Source organism: Budorcas taxicolor, chromosome 11 (assembly GCF_023091745.1).
Source record: "Budorcas taxicolor isolate Tak-1 chromosome 11, Takin1.1, whole genome shotgun sequence".
NCBI classification, from domain to species: Eukaryota; Metazoa; Chordata; class Mammalia; order Artiodactyla; family Bovidae; genus Budorcas; species Budorcas taxicolor.
The window spans coordinates 63,071,597-63,088,920 of NC_068920.1; the positions used below are offsets into that span (position 1 = coordinate 63,071,597).

The 17,324-nt window shown below is 40.2% G+C and overlaps 1 protein-coding gene across 1 annotated transcript in view; it reads right to left on the bottom strand.

The window, feature by feature from the left end:
• Positions 1–17,324, bottom strand: part of TMEM131 (transmembrane protein 131) — a 178,161-nt gene that overhangs the window by 110,963 nt on the left and 49,874 nt on the right. Inside the window, exon 3 of the mRNA XM_052647523.1 lies at positions 4,312–4,352. Coding sequence (XP_052503483.1) covers positions 4,312–4,352 — 41 coding nt within the window. The remainder of the gene's footprint in view (positions 1–4,311; positions 4,353–17,324) is intronic.

Genomic DNA, 17,324 nt, shown 5'->3' on the forward strand with positions numbered 1-17,324 from the left:
CTCTTTAGTTCTTTGCTTTCTGCCATAAGTGTGGCGTCATCTGCGTATCTGAGGTTACTGATATTCTCCTGGCAATCTTGATTCCAGCTTGTGCTTCCTCCAGTCCAGCATTTCTCATGATGTACTGTGCATAGAAGTTAAATAAGCAGGGTGACAATATACAGCCTTCACGTACTCCTTTCTTGATTTGGAACCATTCTGTTATTCCATGTCTAGTTCTAACTGTTGCTTCCTGACCTGCATACAGATTTCTCAAGAGGCAGGTCAGGTGGTCTGGTTTTCTCACCTCTAAGAATTTTCCACAGTTTTTTGTGATCCACACAGTCAAAGGCTTTGGCACAGTCAATGAAGCAGAAAGGGATGTTTTTCTGGAACTCTCTTGCTTTTTGGATGATCCAGTGGATGTTGGCAGTATGATCTCTGGTTCCTCTGCCTTTTCTAAATCCAGCTTGAACATCTGGAAGTTCACGGTTCACATATTATTGAAGCTGGGCTTGGAGAATTTTGAGCATTACTTTACTAGGGTATGGGATGAGTACAACTGTGTGGTAGTTTGAGCATTTTTTGGCATTGCTTTTCTTTTGGATTGGAATGAAAACTGACCTTTTCCAGTCCTGTGGCCACTGCTGAGTTTTCCAAATTTGCTGGCATATTGAGTGCAGCCCTTTTACAGCATCATCTTTCAGGATTTGAAATAGCTCAACTGGAATTCCATCACCTCCACTAGCTTTGTTTGTAGTAATGCTTCCTAAGGCCCACTTGACTTTGCATTCCAGGATGTCTGGCTTTAGGTGAGTGATCACACCATCGTGATTATCTGGGTAGTGAAGATCTTTTTTGTATAGTTCTGTGTATTCTTGCCACCTCTTCTTAATATCTTCTGCTTCTGTTAGGTCCAGACCATTTCTGTCCTTTAGTGAGCCCATCTTTGCATGAAATGTTCCCTTGGTATCTCTAATTTTCTTGAAGAGATCTCTAGTCTTTCCCATTCTATTGTTTTCCTCTCTCTCTCTGCACTGATCACTGAGGAAGGCTTTCTTATCTCTCCTTACTATTCTTTGGAACTCTGCATTCAAATGGGTATATCTTTCCTTTTCTCCTTTGCCTTTCACTTCTCTTTTCTCAGCTATTTGTAAGGCCTCCTCAGACAACCAATTTGATTTTTTGCATTTCTCTTTCCTGGGGATGGTCTTGATCCCTGTCTCCTGTACAATGTCACAAACCTCATTCCATAGTTCATCAGGCACTCTGTCTATCAGATCTAATCCCCTGAATCTATTCCTCACTTTCACTGTATAATCTTAAGGGATTTGATGTAAGTCATACCTGAATGGTCTAGTGGTTTTCCCCACTTTCTTCAATTTAAGTCTGAATTTGGCAATAAAGAGTTCATGATCTGAGCCACAGTCAGCTCCTGGTCTTGTTTTTGCTGACTGTATAGAGTGTCTCTATCTTTGGCGGCAAAGGATACAATCAATCTGATTTTGGTGTTGACCAGCTGGTGATGTCCATGTGTAGAGTCTTGTCTTGTGTTGTTGGAAGAGGGTGTTTGCTATGACCAGTGCGTTCTCTCTGCCAAACTCTATTAGCCTTTGCCCTGCTTCATTCTGTACTCCAAGGGCAAACTTGCCTGTTACCCCAGGTATTTCTTGACTTCCTACTTTTGCATTCCAGTCCCCTCTAATGAAAAGGACATCTTTTTTGGATGTTAGTTCTATAAGGTCTTGTAGGTCTACATAGAACCGTTCAGCTTCTTCAGCATTACTGGTCAGGCATAGAGTTGGATTACTGTGATATTAAACGGTTTGCCTTGGAAACAAACGGAGATCACTTTGTCATTTTTGACACTGCATTCAAGTACTGCATTTGAGACTCTTTTGTTGACTACTCCGTTTCTTCTAAGGGCTTCTTGCCCACAGTAGTATATAGAATGGTCATCTGAGTTAAATTCACCCATATCAATTCTTATTATAATGCCTGGTGTATGTAAAGATCCCAGTAAATATTTGCTGAATGACTGAACAAATACGTTAGCAAACACCTACAACCTACATTCATATAACGTTTTCATGTTTGCAACTGCTGATGCCGAATAAGTCTTCTCATTTGATCCTTACAGCAACCTCACATAAAGCATAACCTTACATCACATATAAGATAATCAGGCGAAGAAATGATCTTCCCTAGTTTGCAAATGAAAGTTGTGCTCAGAACTTAAGTAGTTTCTCTCAAGGCTACACAGCTGATGAATACAGAACTCAAGTCTCTTGATGTCAAATCTCCCAACACATGGCTCCACAATCCTAGGAGAAGGCATTATAAAAGGTGGCCTCATGTTAATAATATTAAACCATTACTGATACTCATCACAACATTCTGGTGTTCAGCAGAAACAACACTGACAGAACACTATAGGTACATTATCCACCATTATATTATGCAGTCAGCACGTTTTTAAACAAAACATTATCAAGTAATTGATAACTGTATTAAAACAAAAGGGTGAGTCAGGAAGGAGAAAAATATAAATAAAAGTATGTTGGAAAATTCTGTCTTTCATAATTCTACTTCCCATGATGCTGAGATCAAGTAAGCAGAGCTCATGTCTTTGCAGAAGATCCTGCAAGTCCTTGGGGCTGAAGCAGATGAAAGCGGGAAGGGGGACTAAGCTTTTCATGGGATAAACTTCCCTGGAGCAGGGGTTCCGTTTCACCTCCAGACTGAGGGTTTTCACTCAGGACATCATGCACAAGCGACACAAGGAAGGATGGGGCTGAAGCTCTCGGCTTACTAGAAAAGTCACCGAGCAGCGCATGGGCTAAACGGCTGGGACACAAAAAGAGAGATCAGCGCAGAAATGGCTGCTGCTGTTTAATCGCTAAATCGCGTCCGACTCTTTGCGACCCCAGGCTCCTCTGTCCATGGGACTTTCCAGACAAGAATAATGGGGTGGGATCCTCCTCCAGGGGATCTCACTGCTCAGGGATCTTACCGCCCAGGGATCAAACCCACGTCTCTTGCATTGGCAGGTGGATTCTTTACTACTGAACCATCAGGAAAGCCGCAGAAATGACTACAGGAGGTCAAAAGACACAGTGTTCATCTCAGCAATCTCTCTGCCAAGTGGAAACTGGGGGGTTCCCCCAAGGAGAACCTGGGGGAAGCAGCACCCCAGGCTGGAGACCAGAAGCTGCAGTCAGAAGCTAACTTCACCTCAGCTGTGACCTGGGCCTTGTGGACTGATTTGATGAGAGTAAGATGCCACGTGAGGCACACAAATGTGTCTTAGGCCCCCCGATTCCCTACAACTAAGCCCTGAGGCTTCTATCATCTGATTATAATATACTCTTCAAGTAAGCTGCCTTCTTTCACAAAGAGGATGCATTTTGTCATTTCATCCATACCTGTGCTTTATAAGCTCATCAGAAGCGGTGTCTCCACTGTCCTTCAAGACGTCTCGAGGAAGGGAGTGTATCCTCAGCCCCAGCACAGGGCAGACTAACAGCCGGCCATTTGGATGCTCCCCCCGCCTCCCTACGGTATAAGCTCCCTTGTGACAACTTGCCTTCCCTGGCTCCTCTGCTCCTCTTTCAAAGCACTTCCCCCTCTAATTCTGAACTAACACTCTATATTTCTCTTCCCGCTAGAAGAGAAAACAGTGAATGCTGCGGGATTCCGTTATAAGAATATCAAAGAGAATGCAATATAGGGCTAGTAATCAGAAGATAAGGAGTTCTGTCTGAAACTCTGTCAGTCTAACCTTGGTTAGCACATCTCTTGGTTCTAAGACTTAGAGTCCTCATGTATCAAACAAGGGGGCTCAACGAGACAACCAGTTAGGGTCTCCTGAGATGAGAACTCTCTCTCACTACGGGACAACCTCCTCCTCTAGGGGCCTGCAGGCAGACCCTTGATGATAACTGAAGACAGAAGCGCAGTCCATAAAAAGTGGCTGGACCACAGGAGACGTCATTAGAGAGCTGTAAAGCTGAGCCTCTTCCAAGGCAAGGGGTGTTTCAGTTACAAGTAAACCACTCTGTATGTGATGACATGCAAGCTCAGATTTAAACCTGGTTTTCCATATGCAATACTTGAAATACATGATATGATGTGATTTATAATCTGCTTTTCCTTCTTCACCAAACAAGTATGAGAGAAAAGGACAGCAGGAATCCCCCCAGAAAGAACTAAAAGTATGTCGGTATCTTAGTGAATATATGAAACTTCATATATTTAAAAAGCAGTTATCATCCAATTAAAAATAAATCTTACAAAAGAGGAAAAAGAAATACATGTATATTACTTCCTTACCTTTTCTGTTGGTATGAACTGAGTCCAAGTGTTGTCTCAGTCTGTGAAGGAAGAAAATGATGGTGAAAACACAGAAACCAAATGTTTATACTACAGACATACAGAATATCCACATATTTTATTACAGCTTCAACTTGGATTTTATACTCACTTTCAGGTTACATCTGATCCCTGAATCATGTGAAATGAACTGTCACACCATTATTATTCAAATGAGAGAACAATTTGGATTAAATTTTAAACATACATGGAAATAATACAAAGTACTGATATTTGATTTTTAGAAGTTTGGCAAACCAATACATTCTATGAGAAGAGACCCCTGTGAGGCTGCATGCGACTCTCACTGCTCACTGCTTCCCAGCTGTACTTAGGGACTGGTGTACTACGGTTCCTGCCACCATGGAGCGCGAGGTATCAGGGGAGGCAGTCATTTTAAAACTAAACAAATACATGTTTGTACACTGAATCAAGGACTTCAGAAAGTTGCTGTGCAACTGGAAAGACACTATGAAGGAAAATAAATAGGTAACATGCTTAAATATGTCACAAGGGAAGGCCTGTCTCCAAGAGATACCATTTATACTGAAGAGCGGGATTGTGTGGCAGTGGAGAAAGCCGCACCTGCAAGGGTCCTGGTGCAGGAAGAGCATGGGTGCTCAAGACAGATGGCAGATTCATCTGGCTGGAGCTCAGAGAGAAGCGGGAGAGAAGCAGCAATGAGGCTGCAGGCGAGGCGGCACCCGGTGATGTTGAGCCCTGGTAAGAAGTCTCGGTCGTGTTGTCCTCTAAATGCAGTACAAGGGGTCTGAAGTTGTAGGAGACAGACAGACATGGTCCAGACGACCTGAGTGCTAAAGACATTACTCTGGCTGTAGTGTAGGAAATGGATTAGAAGAGCCAGCAATCACAATTCTAGGTGTATACCCAAAATAACTGAAAAACAGAGGGACTGAGCAGGCATTTAGACGCCCATGGTCAGCAGCATTATTCACAACTACAGCACATGGAAGCAGCCCATGTGTCTATCGACGGATGCATGAGAAAAAACACAATGTGGCTTACACATACAGAAGAATACTGTTCAGCCTTGAAAAGGCAGGAAACTCTGATACACACTACTACCTGGATGAACCCTGAAGACTAAGTTGACACTCAGGCTACATGAAATAAGCCAGGACAAAAACGACATGATTCCACTTCCACGAGATCCTCAGAGCAATCAAAGTCAGAGACAGACAGTGGAATGCTGGCTGCCAGGGGCTGCAGTAAAGGGAACGGGGAATCATTTAATGGGCACAGTTTCAGTGCAGAATGAATAAGAGAGTTCTGGAGCTAGACGGTGCTGATGCAGAAACAAACACATACATACTTAACAACGCTGAAATATACGTCTAAATATGGTTAAAACTGTAATTTTATGTTATGTATATTTTACTGCCAAAATAAAAAAAAGCTACAGTAATCAAACCAGTGTGGCACCGGCAGAAAGACAAACAGTTCAATGGAACTGGAGAAGGGTCAGAAGTGAACTCACACATTTATGGTCAACTTGGTTTTCAACAAAGGAATCAATGTAATTCAACAGAGAAAGATATATCTTTTCAACAAATGGTGCTGGAACAGATGGACAAAGCTGTGTGGAAGAAAATGAGCTTTTTAGCCTTGTTTTGGGCTTCCCTGTGGCTCAGATGGTAAAGAATTTGCCTGCAATGAAGGAGACCTGGGTTTGATCCCTGGGTTGGGAAGATTCCCTAGAGAAGGAAATGGCCACCCAATCCAGTCGTCTTGCTGAGAGAATTCCCTGGACAGAGGAGCCTGCCAAATTACAATCCATGGGGTCACAAAGAGTCGGACATGACTGTCACTTTTCACTATCCTTGTATCAGACCATGCATTCAGATGAATTTTAGATAAATCACAGTTCTAAGCATAAAATTATAAAGCTTTAACAGAAAAACAGGAGATTATCTTTGCAACATTCTAACAGACAAAGATTTTCTGAACACTAGTCATATAAAAAAACACTAGTCATCAAAGGAAAAAAAAAATTACACATTGGACTTCAGTGAAAATATGCTCACCAAGAGACATTGTTACAAAAATGAAAAAGCAATTCACATACTGAAGAGAAATATTTTTATTTTTCATTTTTTAAAAAATTTTACTTTATTTTACTTTACAATACTGGATTGGTTTTGCCATACATCAACATGAATCTGCCACGGGTGTACATCAGTTCCCAATCCTGAAGCCCCTTCCCACCTCCCTCCCTATACCATCTCTCTGGGTCATCCCAGTTCACCAGCCCCAAGCATCCTGTATCCTGCATCAAACCCAGACTGGTGATTTGTTTCTTACATGATATTATACATGTTTCAATGCCATTCTCCTAAATCATCCCACCCTCGCCCTCTCCCACAGAGTCCAAAAGTCCGTTCTATACATCTGTGTCTCTTTTGCTGTCTCGCATACAGGGTTATCATTACCATCTTTCTAAATTCCATATATATGTGTGAGTATACTGCATTGGTGTTTTTCTTTCTGGCTTACTTCACTCTGGATAATAGGCTCCAGTTTCATCCACCTCATTAGAACTGATTCAAATGTATTCTTTTTAATGGCTGAGTAATACTCCATTGTGTTTATGTACCACAGCTTTCTTATCCATTCATCTGCTGATGGACATCTAGGTTGCTTCCATGTCCTGGCTATTATAAACAGTGCTGCGATGAACATTGGGGTACACATGTCTCTTTCAATTCTGGTTTCCTTGGTGTGTATGCCCAGCAGTGGGACTGCTGGGTCATAAGGCAGTTCTATTTCCAGTTTTTTAAGGAATCTCCACACTGTTCTCCATAGTGGCTGTACTAGTTTGCATTCCCACCAACAGTGTAAGAGGGTTCCCTTTTCTCCACACTCTCTCCAGCATTTATTGCTTGCAGACTTTTGGATCACAGCCATTCTGACAGGTGTGAAGTGGTACCTCATTGTGGTTTTGATTTGCATTTCTCTGATAATGAGTGATGTTGAGCATCCTTTCATGTGTTTGTTAGCCATCCGTATGTCTTCTTTGGAGAAATGTCTGTTTAGTTCTTTGGCCCACTTTTTGACTGGGTCGTTTATTTTTCTGGAATTGAACTGCAGGAGTTGCTTCTATATTTTTGAGATTAGTTGTCTGTCAGTTGCTTCATTTGGTATTATTTTCTCCCATTCTGAAGGCTGACTTTTCACCTTGCTTATAGTTTCCTTTGTTGTGCAGAAGCTTTTAAGTTTAATTAGATCCCATTTGTTTATTTTTGCTTTAATTTCCAGTATTCTGGGAGGTGGGTCATAGAGGATCCTGCTGTGATGTATGTCAGAGAGTGTTTTGCCTATGTTCTCCTCTAGGAGTTTTATAGTTTCTGGTCTTACGTTTAGATCTTTAATCCATTTTGAGTTTACTTTTGTGTATGGTGTTAGAAAGTGTTCTAGTTTCGTTCTTTTACAAGTGGTTGACCAGTTTTCCCAGCACCACTCGTTAAAGAGATTGTCTTTAATCCATTGTATATTCTTGTCTCCTTTGTCAAAGATAAGGTGTCCACAGGTGTGTGGATTTATCTCTGGGCTTTCTATTTTGTTCCACTGATCTGTTTCTGTCTTTGTGCCAGTACCATACTGTCTTGATGACTGTGTCAGGTCATCTGTTGATGGAAATCTGGATTGTTCCAGTATTGGACCTACTCTGAATAAAGATGCTATAAACATTCTTGTATTTGGACATATGCTTTTGTTTCCCTTGGGCAGTTATCTAGGAGTGGAGTGGGTTGGTCACATTTGTAGGTGTTTTAAGTTTAATTTTAGAAATTGCCAAGCCTCTTCTATAACGATGATTCTGTTTTACATTCCCACCAGCAGTGTATGAAAGCCTATTATTGCACGTTCTTGCCAACCCTTAGTGTGGACAGTTCTTCCATGTTGAACATTATTGTAGGTCACCATGCCTTGATGACTGATGCTGAGTGAAGGTGAAGTGATTACCAAGGGTCACAAGTAAACTTTGGGGGCCATCGATACATATATTTATTATTGTGATTGTAGTCATGCTTTCAGAGGGGTATAGTCAAACTTTCCAAACTGTACACTTTAAACAGTTTTCTGTATGTCACTTTACTTCAATAAAAAAGTACAATCTAAGAATTCCAGGTCTGTGGCCCCCATCTGGAGTTGACAGAAAGGAGACTTAAGAAGTGTATCATCCATGCATACTTTCTGAAGGGGAGAAAAGTATCTTCATGAAGAAAATCTGGCCAAGAAGATTACTCATGAAGAATTGCAAATAAGGAAGCTGTCTTGTGAAAGATAAGCAGATACAGTAAAGGAACTGTGGGAATATGGTTTGCAAAGCCGAAAGTAAATATTGTTTTTGAAGCATAAGCCACAAAATAGAAAAGTCATTTAACTATAACAAACAAGAATAAAGATCTCAGCACATGCCAATAATAAAACTCTAAATATTGACAGAAAAGGGAAAATCGTAATAGACACTACTGTGTGTATGAAGTAACTTAAGAAATAAAGGTTTAAAAATATCTTAAATACATATCAAAATTAAGCCTCTAAATCAAGAGATAAAAAAGGCAAGTATAAAAATTAGATGGACTAGATTAAACACATATACAGTATGATTAAATGAGATAAACTTCTCTATTAAGAAAAACAAAAGGATCGTGTCAAAAAAGCAAAGTCTCAACTATGAACTGCAAATATAATACAAAATGATGCAGAAAACCTTGAAAGCTGAAGAATGAGCAAAAATAAACAGGGTAAATACATCCACCCTCTCTCCCCAAAAAAGAAGAGAAAAATCAAGCAAACAAGCGTTATATTAGCAACAGTGAAAAGATTTTGCGAGAAGACTTATAACAGCAAAAAGAAAGAAAAATAAAGAAACTGGGGGAAAGAATACTCTAATTGAAACATAAGCAAAGAGCAAGAGGCAATTCACTTAAAGAAAAACAAATGGCCAGTAATCATATGAAAAAGATGGCTAGCTCTCTAAACTGTGAAGCAATCCCTACAAGAAACTCAGATTTCCTATTTCACCATGTGACTAGCAGAAACCTCTGAGCTTCATGCTCAGAGATAAGGGTCTGTCAGGAGTACTCAGGGCCCAAGAAAATGCCTGTTCCGTGTATTTCTGTTATCTTCTATCAAACAGAAGACATACTTAGAATACTGCAAAGTAAACTTCACTGAATCACAAATACATGAAGTTGGTGACGCCTGACATACTGCTGATGATCTTTTCACTGTGTCTATCCACAAAGGTAAGCACAGACTCCTTCCTGCCCACCATTCAGACTGCACTCTTCCACAGCATTTAAGGGCTCCGATCTCAGCCTACCTCACTGTTAGGCCCCAATTCCAGAGGAGTCTGAGCACTGTTTCTCTCTCAGAGAGCATCCCACAGGGATATAGAGAGGAAACTCTTCCAAACAAATGGAAAAGACTCTGCAAACATATATGTGTGTTGTGTTAGTCACTCAGTTGTGCCTGACTCTTTGTGACCCCATGGACTGCAACCCACCAGGTTCCTCTGTCCATGAGATTTTCCAGGCAAGGATACTGGAGTGGGTTGCCATTTCCTTCTCCAGGGGATCTTCCCAACCCAAGGATCGAACCCGGGTCTCCTGCACTGCAGGCAGATTCTTTACCGAATGAGCTACAAGGGAAGCCTTGTGTATGTGCTTATCTTGTATATGTGTATATAGCAAACATATATATGTGCTATGTTTACAAATATTACTAAATTCGCTGATCACAAAAATAATATATGTTTATCCCTGTAACCTAGTGGTTCTCAACTGGGGACAATTTTTGTCTTCCAGGGGCATTTGGCAACATTCAGAGACTTCATTTTTCTGGCTGTGCCAGGTGGCATGTGGGGTCTTGGTTCCTGGACCAGGCATCCTTGCAGTGGAAGTGCAGAGTCTTAACCACCGGACTGCCAGGGAATTTCCAACATCTCCTTGATAAGACTCTGTATGCCTAAAACTGACTTCTTTTAGCTTAATTGTTCAGCTTGTGCTGAAGCTGGCCACTCATCTCCTCTTACACATATTTTACATTATTTTCTTAGCATTACCCTAAGTGGAGACTGTAATTTGTACGTTAAATTTACAACAGACTTGTTTGAACTAATACCAGCTTAGCCTCAATGGTTGCTTCAATTCTGTCATTCTGCTATTTGTTTTCTTTACGCCCTATAGTGTTTTCATCCCTCATTTCCTTCAATCCCGTCACCTTTTGTCTCAGGTGACTTTTTCGAAGTGAAATGTTTAAATTCTTTCTGTGTATTTCCTATATTATTTTCTTTGTGGTTACCATGTGGATTAATCAAATATCCTAAAGTTGTAATTTGAATTTTTATCAGCTTTAACTCAATCACACTCAATGTGTCCTTCTTTTCAGCTCCATCCCTACTTCTTTCAGTTGTTGATGTCACAAAATTTATTCTTTATATACTTTGTATCCAAAACCAATTAATTATTTTAAGTATATTATTCTTTATGCAGAAACCAAAACGTGAAGTTACAAACCAAAGTGGCACTAATCATTGCTTTTAGACTAGTAGGTTGTTTTTTTCTTAAATACTGTAGAAAACCAGATGTGGAGTTTGAAACCACCGTTCCAATAATACCAGCTTGTAAGCTGCCCATGTTTTTACTTCTACTGTGACCTTTATTTCTTCGCATGGCTTTATGTCGTTTAGTGTTCTTTCATTTTTACCTGCAGGACTCTCTTCAGCATTTCTGGCAAGGGTTAGGTCTAATGGTAATGAGCTTCCTCAGCTTTCATTTATCTGGAAATGTCTTAATTTCTCCCTCACTTCTGAAGAGCGGGTTTGCCAGAAATAGGATTCTTGGTTGATAGTCTTTTCCTTATAGCACTTTGAATATGGGGCCCACTGCCTTCGGGTCTCCAAAGTTTGTGATAAGAAATCTCTTAATAACTTATTGAGGATCTTTTTCACGTGATGAGTCCCTTTTCTCTTGTTGCTTTCAAGATTTTGTCTTTTAAAGGTCTGATTTAACATGTCCCAGTGTGCACCTCTGAGTTCATCTTACTTGGAGTTCACTGAGCTTCTTGGATGCTTACATTCACATCAATTTGTGGCACTTTCAGCCATTATTTCTTCAAGTGTTCTCTCTGTCTTTTTATTTTTTAGGACACTGCATATGTTGGTCCACTTGATGGTCATAGGATCCAGTGACTTTTTCTTTAATTCTTCATCTTTCTGTTCCTCTTGAAGAATCAAGTTACTGTACTTCCAGCTCAATTTTCTTTTTGATTTCTATTTTCCCAAGCTTCACTGAGGTATAATTGGAAAATAAAAATCATTTACATTTAAGGCATACAATGTGATGTTTTAAAATACATATACATTGTGAAATGATCACTTCATAAAATCTTCTTTTGTGAGAACAATTAAGAACTACTAGCTGAGAGACATGTAGTTTTTCAATGCAGAAGTGCTGTGTATCTCTCTTAGCCTGGCAAAGCAATAAAGCTATCCTTTTTTGCTTCACCCAAAACTCTTCCCCTGGGATTTGATTCTGCACCAGAGTACAGAGAGGCTGAGCTTTCAGTAACAACCTCACTTCTCTGATAGATCTAAGAAGAATTGTTGATTTTTCAGTTTGTTCTGCTTTTTTATTTGTTGGGATGGAGTGGTGACTTCTAAGACCCGTACATGCTGGATTGGAAGCTTGAAGTATAGCCCCATTCTCTCTGGTCAAGCTTTCCACTTATCAAATTATTTCTGATTGAAGAACTAATTCTTTTACCTGGAGATGAAGAGAGAATGGAGCTGGCTGCTGCTCTGATGGACCCCAGAGATACAGCTCATCTGAGCCCACCAGACCAGTCTTTGCCTCCAGCTCCTCCCATCTCCTCCAGCCCTGCACTCAGTGCCTGCCATCCTACTTTCTTCCCTAATCCTAGGGTTCTCCCAGGTCTCTTGCTGACTGCTCTTCTCCAAAGGCCCGCTCCAGGGAACATCTAGAGAACATCCAGGGACACGGCAGCAGTCACATAACACAGGAGTGCCAGCAATAATGTTGTTTTGGAACTTTGTCTACAAAATCTTCTCCAAACTGTTGCTGGGAAAGAAGACGATGGTAAGAGTTGCTCACCCTGATGTGAACTGTGGCAACCAGTATAGAGGGGTCTGTTGGCTGGAGGAGGAGCCCCCCAAGCCTCATCAGTGTTGGGAGTGTCCTGAGTCTTGGCCCAGGTGGGACTGAGCTTCAGATCAAGTCTTTGGGAGGCACTGTTAGCAGATACAAAGCTGCCTGGAGCCGGGGTGGAGCTACCAGTAGAAGAACCAGGGAAGGAAGCAAGCAGAGTGATGGCAGTGTGGTGACGGCTGCAGAAGCAGAACCAGAGATGCTCATGCTGGAGTAAATCTGGGAGAGCACCAGCATTACTGTTTGCAATAATTCTTTTAAATTATTTTGAGAGATACTTTTTTAACCTTTAAGAATCAGTGTAGTTACATTTATAATACTTTCTGTATCAGTTTTTAGGTGTTAGAAACTGGCAAGAAGCCTGAGAGGAGGCTTAATTCGGGAAAATCTATCTTTTTCAACAGTGTCAATGTGAAAAACATTTTTACAAATGAATTTTGGCTCTCAGGCACTGATAAACTGAGGCATTCTAGTGTATGATATGGCCACCATCCTCAAATGAAAAAGCAAGCACTTGCTGTCCTTTGAAATATCTGCTGTATCTATGCTGCTATGTGTGCATGAGTTAACCTGCTTTTATGGTTGTATTTTTTGTGTTGAATATCTATTTTGAGTCTGCATCATTATACTTTGATTATTCATAATTTTTCACTTTATGTAACTAATGCATGTTGACAATAAACTGTAAATAAAAGAAAAAAAAAAAAAGAACTACTAGCCGAGCAAATTTCAAGCATATAACACAGGATTATTAATTACAGCCATACTGTACACTAAATCTCCTGAACTTACTCATCTCGCAAAACTTAAATGTTGTACAAGAACTGAAATGAAAACTTCATTGGAGAGATTGAAAGGCAGATTTGAGCAAGCAGAAGAAAGAATCATCAAACTGGAAGATAAAACTATGGAAATTCTTGATTCTGAGGAACAAAAAGATGAATGATTAAACGAAAGTCAGTATTATTCTTACCAGAAAAATCCGACTGCTCTTGGCTTGTGCCCTTCTAGGGGTACTTGTGCTTCTTACGTGGATTCTAATTTCTCTTCAAGGGTTTTGGTATCAATAGTTACCGTCATGTCAGTGTTTCTGAACAAGAATGAGAGCTAGGGCTGCCAATGTTGCCATCGTGATAACGTCACCCTCTTTTACTTTTGAGGCTTTCTGTATCTCTACTGGTATCTTCATTTTGATCATGTGCTGTTTTCTTGATTTTCTCCACGTCTTCCTTTAGCTCTTTGAGCACCCTTAAAGTGACTGTTTTAAGTATGTCTAGTTCCAATTTGTAAGTAGACCTGCTGTCAGGTCTTTTTCAGAGATGGTTTCTGTTGATTAATTTTTTGTTTGAATGAGTCATTTTTCATGTTTTGGTTTTTTTTTTTTTAACACACTGTGATTTTTGTTTAAACCTGGATATCTGAATCCAATAATGTAATGACTCTGGATGTCAGATTCTCCTCCTTTTCCAGAGTTTGCCACCTGCTTGTTTCTGTTCATTGTTTTTGGTTTTATAATTTTTGCAGGCTGTATCTATGCAAAGATAAGCCTGAGGCCTAATCTTAAGGTCTTCTCAGGTCTTTTATGAACCCAGGCCCTTCCCTGAACATTCAAAATGATTTTTCTCATTTCTGCCAATTATGCAATAGCTTTTGAAGGTCACTTAAGGATGAGGAACTTTTTAACAGTGGGGGAGTTGCAACAACAATGGCCACCTGCCTCTTTGTCTAACCTCTGAGATCAAAAGCAGCAGTCAGGACAGGGATCCCCAACACTTGGAGGACAGAGTCCTTTTCTGGCCACCCAGGCTCCTGCAAGGTGTGGGCAAGCTGTTTGACAAACACTGCAGAGCTGCCTGCCATGGGGCCAGCGGGTGAGGGTGGGTAACTGCTTTTATGCTAAGAGCTGAAACGGACTATATTCTACGTTAATTTACCTCAAGCCTTCCCCTTGAAGTTATAAGCTTTCAAAAGACTCCAGAGCTCCAAAATAGTTACAGTATTTTTGTTATCGGTGGGAGGTCATCTATATGACACAGATGTTTCTCCCATATAGATGTTCACTTGTTCCAGCACCCTTTACTGAGTGTTCCCCAACATTCTTCAGTGATTCATAACTCAAGTATCCATATACGTATGAGTTGGGCTGGACTCTGTTGCTTTTTCTGATCTATAAAAGGGGTTTAATTCATATGGTTCAACATAAAATGTAAAGATGCACTTGTGTTTTACATATCAACTGTTAACCAGAAAACTTGCTAAAGTGCTTACTGAATCTAATAACTTATCTCCAGACTTTGGATTACCTCCATAAACTTATCCTAATCTGAGGTGAATAACATTTTATTTCCTCCTTTCTAATCCTTTTAAGTTTTTGATTATTTTTCTTGCCTTACTGGCTACAACTAGGATGATGTTGAGTATCAGTGGTATTTAGTGGGCATCTCTAACCCAGTCTTCATCTCAGAGATAAAACTTGTAGCATTTCACTGTCAAGTATGCTCTCTACTATAATTTTCTCCACACTGCTCCTCAACAGATTTTTTCTATGATTATGTGTCAACTGGGGTTCTCAGCAAGATCCTGAGGAAGAATCCCCAAGTGTTTGTGCTCATCTTGTTCTCATCTAAGAAATGAATTCAGCTTCCTTGTTCTATGTACCAAAGCTTAGTAGCCCTGTCAACCGGGAATGACAACAGCCAAAGCACCACCTACAGAACACACCGGCTAAGAGCACCGCCACGATTTCTCATCATACCCTGGCATCACCAGTGGTAACACAAGGGATGCACTGGAAAGAACTGCCCACGTGTCCTACTGTGGAAAGAGCTCTGATACCAGGAAGCTGCGTAATTACTAGATGCCAGGTTCTTGCTCTAACAACTGAACACTGAGCAAATTATTTAACTTTCATGAGCCTTGTCTTCCTTATCTTTGGAAAACAAGAAAATCAAGTCCAATTTTTCTAGCAAATTTTTTATGAGTTGGAACAATTTTTATTGACTTACCATCAATTAATTTTTAGGACTTAAAAAATCACTATGAGCCAAAACACAAAAATATAACATAAATTCCACAATCTGGGAGGGAATGCTCTCAGGCAAAATTCTAATTTTAAATCATGTCAAACAAAGCTGCTGCTTTGACTCTCTCCTTGCTTTAGCTTTAATTTGGAGAAACCTGATATGTATTCTGCCACAGAAATACTACATGTACATACTGTTGTTCTAATCACAAGAAACCAGGAGCTGTTTAAGAAACAGCTGAACTTAATGGCAAGTTACTGCCAGAAAGAATGACATTATGTCAAAATCAAAACTGTTGTTCCTAGGAAACATCCTTCAACATTAAAATGAATGATTCTCACACATTTCTACACAAAGGGTCTAATATTCTGTTAGTTGAAGATATATGATCCATTATGTATAGCACCCCAACACCAGGCACTCTGCTGGAGTCTCAATGCGGTTTCACTGTGGCTGAGTTTAGCACTTTAGTACCACCTGCCCTTAACACTGCAGTCTAAAATTATCTTATCTTTGGTATAGAACTCAGGTCACCCCCAAGCTCTGGTCCAAGCATAGCAGCAGATCCAAAGAGTATGAGCAAACGACATCCCAGGTGACAAGCTCTTCCATACCCAAGTCCTTTGAGATATGGATTGACAGCCCCCACTCCCACCACCAGCAAAACACGTCAAGCTTTCAGAATTTTCCACTTGCTCCTTTGAGATACGGATTGACAGCCCCCACTCCCACCACCAGCAAAACACGTCAAGCTTTCAGAATTTTCCACTTCCAACCCATATGTCTAGTTCCTAAAAGACATAAATCCACCTTTAATCAGTAATAAATAACTACATTTGGAAAATTGTTTACAGAAATTCAGTACTGAGTCGCCTGCTCTCTAGATCCTACAAATCACCAGAAAGGAGATATTTTAAATGGTCACTCCTACAGGCTCTCCAAGTTCTTACCCTGCAAGAGATTAAAGCACTAAAAAAAGAGACTAAGACCACTTTCTCAAGAGGTGGCTTTACAAACCCAGAGATCATTATATATCTTGTTTTATTCACTTTTAAAATATAAAAAGCCAAAGACATTCTGTAGGCACAGTGCAGCCAGCGCCTGATGTGCGTGTCTCTTAGGTAAAAGCAGAGTGAGTTTGTCTAGAAGTTTAGAAGCAGGGAAACAGTCGTCGTCCAAAGCATCTATTTGCTTCACTGTCAGAGAAAAAGAACCTTACGACCCATCACCTTTTTTCTTGCTTCTCTGTCTGGCTTGGTGCCTAAAACCTAAATTTACACCACAACACAAATAGAAATCTTACTCCAGGCCCCTAGCAGAATTATTTGTTGCCTTGATCAAACTTAATTTTTACTTTCCTGCCCTCATTATGAGCTTCAGGAAATGTTTTTTTCAGAACCATATGTAAGTCATGTATTTAGTTTATAATTAAGTAAACAAATACATGATTGGCACTATCGTGTAACAGATATGAACAATCACAAATGTATTTCTACCACACCCGAAGTGAGAAGAACAGAATTCTAATACCAGTCCCATTACTGCAAAGTCATGACATTTTGAGCAATCTTCTAAATCTTTTAAACCTTGGTTTCCCTTGAATATAAAAAGTAAAAAATTATCAGTCATGTTACCAAATAACATGACACTTGAAAACACATGTTATTATTATGAAGGTGGTGATACTATAGGATAAGCACAGAATATGGCAGAAGTTTTGAAGAAAAGGGAAAAGCAGCCATGAAAATCAGGAGTGGTT